Below are 6,299 nucleotides of genomic sequence, written 5' to 3'. Positions count from 1 at the left end.
CCACGCGCTTCGTGGATCTGCCAGAGTCACCTTTTTCGGAACAGGCTCGTCGCTGCCCTTGCCCGTTGCGGACCCGTTACCGATAACCCCGTGACCGACCCCATCCTTGCTGCCACTCGGCTGAAATGACCAAACACGCCCAATGCCGTACTTTGCCACCTGCCTGGACGCAGCTGACAATGTGAGGTTAAGGCCCACGGAAGCTAATGACCCAAATCACACTTCATTCCAGGCAAAGGATGGGAAATGTCCACAAGTTTCCAAGCGTGTGAAACACGGCTTTCCTACCAGCCAGGTTTCTACAGGGACTGGCGTTTCATCATAGGTGCAGCTACAAAAAAAAACCCAAACACTGCCTTTTCTTACAAAGAGCGGGATTTTAAGAATAACGATACCTGCAGTTTATTGTAAATATTCGTCAACAACCCTAGGCATGCAACAGACAAGCAACATTCAAAATTTTGCAAAGTTTGGCCTTATACCAGCTGCTTCAACTTCCACAGCAGAGCATTACAACAGATGAAGCCCACACCTACTCAGCCATGTACATTTCAAAAGCGATTTTTAACAGAGAAAAACGAGCAAAATGATCTCACCTGTATGTCAATTTCAATGTACAACAGCATTAGGAAAAAAATTAATACTAAAATAATGACCTTCTGAAAATTTTGGAATATATCAAGTACCGTGATGCAGAAAACCAGGTGTGGCTTTTGGAGTATTACTCGTAGTAACAAGCCATTACCAAAGCCAGTGCAATAAATGTTTCAGTTTCACATTTAGCTGAAACCCAAGTGTCTCTCTGAGCATCCCAGACCCATCTGCTGGCAACCTAAAGGAAAGAAAAGAAAAAGCTGTTCATGAATCTATATACAGCACAGTTTTTATATTTTTTTTTAAAAGAACACACAGCATTACATAAATGCTGATATAATTGCATTATGAGAGTTACAAATAGTAACAACAACTGCAAAATTACGGTGAAAATGAACAAGTCCTATTCGATGTTAGAATACACATTAGTGCTTCACAGTAAAGCTTCCACCCCGAGAGATCCACAAATCTCTACACCAAAAACTCAGTTCCCTCTCGTGTTTGCTTGTTAGCACTTTAGCGTACTATAACAGCACCCCTTCAAAAGCAAGGTGAACAGACACTGAGAAGTCGCGTCCCCCACTCCTCCACCTCCAGCTTACTCCAGTCTACTTGTGACCATTTACTGGGCGCTCAGCTTTTTTGATAAAACTGTTTTCAGAGCTAAAATGTGTGAACTGACTGCTGGAATAAACGTATTCCTCAGGAGAAAAAAGTTAACTGGGACCATTTCAGTAATCAGTTTTAACCTACAGCTCCTCAGTCAAAGTACAACTTCAGAGGCAGCATACTATGAGACAGCACCAGAAAAGAAGGTAGACGCAGGCCCCTCTCAGACTGGCCTCATTACTGAAGCTGACCACCCTTCAGACATTTTTTCTTGTAACCCACTAAAACCAGGAATGGTTTCAACAGGGTTTAAGAGCTGACGATGAACACTCCCAAACAGAAGCGCTCTCTGACATTCAGCAAGATACCCAAAAGCGTTCTGAATGCCAGCTGGAGCTTGCAATACATGTAAATTTATATACAACACAGGAAAGTCTAGAATACTTTTCTTTTGGGTGCGCCAAGTTCAGATCAGTAATGTTAATTTGTAGTCCCAGGAGCATGTTTGGTGGCAGCTACAGTTGAAAGTTTCCATCCCCTTCCTTGCCCCCGCTCCTTTCCATGTCACCCCACACTACAACTGCATGGCATTTTGCACTGAATATGATGACCCTGCTGGAGATCAAAGTACACTGGAAAAAGAAAATTCACTGCAGTCATGCAATCGTACTGGCACAGCACACAGCGGAAATAACCGGTTGACAGGGAAGAGCAGCAAGGGCTGCTTACCACTGTTACCGAACACAAAAAGATGACAGCCTTCACAGGGTGAGGCAGAATAACAGCAGTACCTTAAATCGTCACCTGGCATACTACTCCCCATAAAGAACCTAAAGGCTTCAAGACCACCTCAAATTAGTTAAGCTGCTGAATGCACTTGAACACCTTGGAGATAACACACAGTTATGAAAGTTATTTTCAATTTGCAAAAAATATAATTAATAATTTGTTTGCTTACATTTATTGCCTGACCTGCCTTTTCCACAATTAGTACTGATACCACGTACTTGTAACGGTCAAAATCCAATTCCTTCACAGCCTTTAATATTTCTTCTGAGATTGAAGCACACAAGGAGCGACTGGAAACTCCATCGTATTTGGCTTGTTGAAGTTTATTCTATCAATCAAAACAATTTTGAAAGATCTTAGTTTTCATCCTGGTAGTCTTTTGCAAAAAAAATTTTACAGTCATTTTCATTAGGAAGACATTAGAAGAACTACTGAGTAAAACAGTCAATATAGATGATGCCCTCACACAGCAAAGGCTGCACTATTTTTACTCTAAAATGTTTTATCTATTTTTTTGAAAGTGACAAACACGTCCAGCCAATCTCCACTTAACAAACAGGAGTGTATTCTTCTCCATCATTTGGGCTCAGTTCACTGGAAAACAGTGATACAAACACCTGTTCCAAATATCCAAGGCATGTCTTCCAGAAGGGAGAATTACAAGAGTTAGTGATACCTTGAATAGTTACAACCAACAGCTACATATTATCTCAACAGATTGTTCTCCTTGGTTTTTGCTTAATTTTTGTATGTGGCAGTCAGACTGTCAAGGACATCAAGTATATTTCTTGTGCAGGTCATGTGATATTCACAGAACTAATTGAAGGAGTAGAATTTCACAAATTCAACATCAGGATCTTCGGATAACTGGATATTTTGCAGATGTAGCACAGATAACTGTGCTACAGCTCAATTTGATTTAGAAATGGGTAAGAGTTTAAGAAGCTTCAGCTCCATCTTAAAAGCACGTGCTCAGTGGTGACTTTGCAGAAGGCTGCCTGCACTTTGCAAAATGGAGCACGTTCACATTACATTTGTGTGCCAAAACTTGAAGTCCACGAAGACTTATGCGTATGTTTACTTTATACAACTTACACTGTTCCGCTAATACAATCTTTGGAAGACAAGCTACTTTTGCAATAAAATTAGTCAATTAATTTTAAAAAAATACTATACCGTTAGTATCGCTTGAGCTTTGTCTCTTACTAAATAATCCCGAAATTTATTATGTGGCTCCAGTCTGTACGTATTAGCATATCTTATCTTCACCCTATTAGCTTTGAATGACAATAGCTTAGTTTTCATTGAATCACTAAAACACTCTTCTTCCATTGGAGCCGTACCTAGAGCTTCGTAATTTGATTGTGTCCTTTTTCCTTTCATCTGTGCAAAATTGTAAAAAAAGTCCACACATCACACATCAATATTTTAGCATTTAACAGTCTCTAAATAATAATTTATAGTGTACAGTTAAGAGGAAAAAAGCAGTTAGACTAGGAATACGTTATGAAAAAAGCAGAAAAGCTAGAAAATGGGTATCTTTTCTTCTGGCTGTTTTGACACTACCGCTTTGACTGAAAAAAAGAGAACAGTAGTTAACTTTTGCTCAATTTTAATTTCTTTTCCACCAAAATCCAAATGAAACGATTCTATGTTGATTCTAAGTTTGCATTTAAACTCAGTCAATCAGACACACCATACTAGCACTTTGAATCCACACCATTTTCCAAGTAAAAACACACACAGATATTGACATATGTGTCCAAGTCTGTTAACCACAACTTCAAGCTTTTCATTCAAACAGCCTACACAAAACCCAAAATATATGCTCAGCTCATTTACTGTGTAATTCTACTTGTCCTCATTCCTTGTGAAGCTACTAAACGTCTTATGTATTAATGGCTTAATTTGCTTATTAATTAAAAAAAAGGGAAAAATATGCTCCAATCTGCAAGCTTCGTAATTTTACTTGGAAATTAACAACAGTAGTACTTCTTTTTATTTGTCGTCAGAACTCTGAAGGCCCAAGTTTTCTCCCCACCCAGCTTGCATACTATCATTCTCTTCAACACACATAACAAAATTTGGCCCTCTATGAATGCCAGCAGCAAGTCTGATGATGCACACAAAAGATGTCCCCTGCTGTCCTCCATGGCTGGCTTAAAACAGAACTGTAAAATGATAACAAGACAGAAAAGCACGTGGAACCAATGAGATCACAACAAATGCTACAGACAGCGGTGTTCCATACCAGCTCCTAACTAACCACGTTCAAGTTTTGCTGACTCTCCAGTCCCTTGCTCCACTTCCTGACTACAGCTAGAACTTCGGTGAGAGAAAAATCAATCACCAGTTCCTTCTCAGGAGAGCAGAAAAGAGCACAAAGGTGATAAAATACCACAGTGCAAGGCTTACACTAAGAAGTAGAGAAAAAAAAATCATATGCTTATGGATGATATAAAAGTCTAGTGAGAATTATTTGAAAAGATGCCCTGCTCAGGGGCTCACAAATCTTTCAGTTAGAGGAGTTTGAGAATAAAGGAAGCAGTGCAGTTTCTTCGCTATGAAATCGTCTACACATTAGCCCTGTCAACACTGTGATATGACCTACGTCATTCCTCTGGTTCCTTACTGTTAGATAATTCTGTTATAAACCAGTAACATTGGCAGCCCTAGCGCAAATCGGCTGCAGGTGTTTGTTGATACCATGCCAACAATGCAAACTCTGAATAGTACTTACACTACACTAAAAATGCAAGGAGCAAACACATTTGCACTCAGGCCGTGGACGCTCATTATCTTCTAACTGAAACTCAGATCTGTAAAGACCGTAGCCCCTCCCTGCTCATCACAGGTCTCCTAACAGGATAAAAACCACCTCAAGTCTGCCAGCTGAGCTGCTCACATGAGCATCCCAATCCACGTCAGTGGAAATGAACCTGTGAAAAAGTCCGCAATACAAACAGCAATTCTTTGCTAACATGGTTCAGCATGCGTCACGCCGCTTTCAGCCTGTACCATTACCGATGGAAGAAAATTTCACGTCTATAGCACACGACTTCTAAAAATGCCGTTACTTACAGGTTTAACTGCTATTATTAGCGACAGAAGTTTTCATAAGCCTTTCCTCATGTGCAAGAAGCCATTTATTGATGAGGCAACCAAAAACCTTATCGGTATTTCTACACAAACAGCTAATAAATAAACCTACTTCTGTATTTCACAACACAAATACTGTTGATTGCAAGTTTTAGCGCAATGTTACAATTCCATTTCTGTATAATATTTGCATCCTTTGTGAAAGAATCTCTCAAAAATACAAGAACTGACTTTGCATTTGACTGTACAAAAGCCTGTTCTTACTCTGCTACATTGGCTTAACCTTGGACATATGGAACTAAGTATGCTGGCAGAAGAAAGCTTTTGCCATTTGAAGGAAACGCTGTTTGCTAACGGGTCTGGTACAACATCCAATAGTTGTTTTAAAGAAAGAGTTCTTGTTTGTTTCTTCAGAAGAGGGCACACCCCCTAACCCAGAGGACTTACAGTAGCACCCCAACTCGGAAAGCCTGCACCACCAAAGGGAGGCCCACCCTTGCCTCCCTTTTACCTTCACAAGCCTCTAACAAGCTTTGCCTCCCCACGCCTAAGGCGGCACACCGGCCCGGTACAGCGGGGACGAGCTATCCCGAACCGGATTCAAACCCGGTGGGGACAGCGTTTCCCGTACAAGTTCTCACAAGATCCCGCTCACCTCTTCACCACACGCCGAGCCCCCACGTCCTTCCAGGCGCCGTACCGTCCTTCCTAAGGACCCAAGCCCCCTCCCTCCCTCCCTCCCTCGCCAGCCGAAGCGCCGCAGTCCCGGGCCGCCACCGCCTCAGGGCGAGGACGACGGCGGAGCGCAAGGCCGCCGCCCTCCCCGCGCTAGGGCCACGTGATCAGGCGCGCGGCGCCGCCGTTGTGGCCGTTCCCTTTCCCACACAGCCGACGGCCCCAGCTTCACAACCACCACGACCTCCCGCCCAGGCGGCCACTCACGCTGTCTTTATCCAACAAGCCCTGGTGCAGCGTTCCTCCCTCCGGGGCGGCGGCAGCAGCGAGCTTCGGCATCTTGGTGCGCTTCTCCATGGCTTTGCGGCACCCAGCGCCTCTTCCCCCGAGGGGACGGGAGGGGCGGCCCCACACCCACACCTCCCGCCGTCCGGCGAGGGGCCGCGGGCTGAAGCCGCCTTCGCGCCCACGCGGCGTGGAGCGACGCTTCCCGCGCGCGCCAGGCGTGACGCCGCGCGCTAGCAGAGCGTCGT

General features: G+C 43.5%; 1 protein-coding gene across 4 annotated transcripts; it reads right to left on the bottom strand.

Annotated features, from left to right (window-relative positions):
* Nucleotides 1–386: 386 nt before the first annotated feature.
* On the bottom strand, nucleotides 387–6,276 carry DYNLT2 (dynein light chain Tctex-type 2). 4 transcript variants are annotated; one of them, XM_030035486.2, is made up of 4 exons: nucleotides 6,011–6,276; nucleotides 3,169–3,375; nucleotides 2,162–2,320; nucleotides 387–832 (listed from the first exon to the last, which is right to left on the bottom strand). In XM_030035486.2, the coding sequence occupies exons 2-4, from the start codon at nucleotides 3,373–3,375 to the stop codon at nucleotides 722–724; spliced, it is 477 nt and encodes a 158-aa protein (XP_029891346.1). In that variant the 5' UTR covers nucleotides 6,011–6,276; the 3' UTR covers nucleotides 387–721. The 4 variants fall into 4 exon arrangements, with proteins under 4 accessions (XP_029891346.1, XP_029891344.1, XP_029891348.1 ...); XM_030035484.2 differs by having other exon boundaries at nucleotides 6,034–6,276; XM_030035488.2 differs by lacking the exon at nucleotides 6,011–6,276 and adding an exon at nucleotides 5,747–5,961.
* Between the last annotated feature and the right edge of the window lie 23 nt (nucleotides 6,277–6,299).

Source organism: Aquila chrysaetos, chromosome 13 (genome assembly GCF_900496995.4).
Source record: "Aquila chrysaetos chrysaetos chromosome 13, bAquChr1.4, whole genome shotgun sequence".
Classification (NCBI taxonomy): domain Eukaryota; kingdom Metazoa; phylum Chordata; class Aves; order Accipitriformes; family Accipitridae; genus Aquila; species Aquila chrysaetos.
The sequence above is the reverse complement of the archived record's forward strand: the minus strand, read 5'-3'. Positions and strand labels throughout refer to the sequence as shown.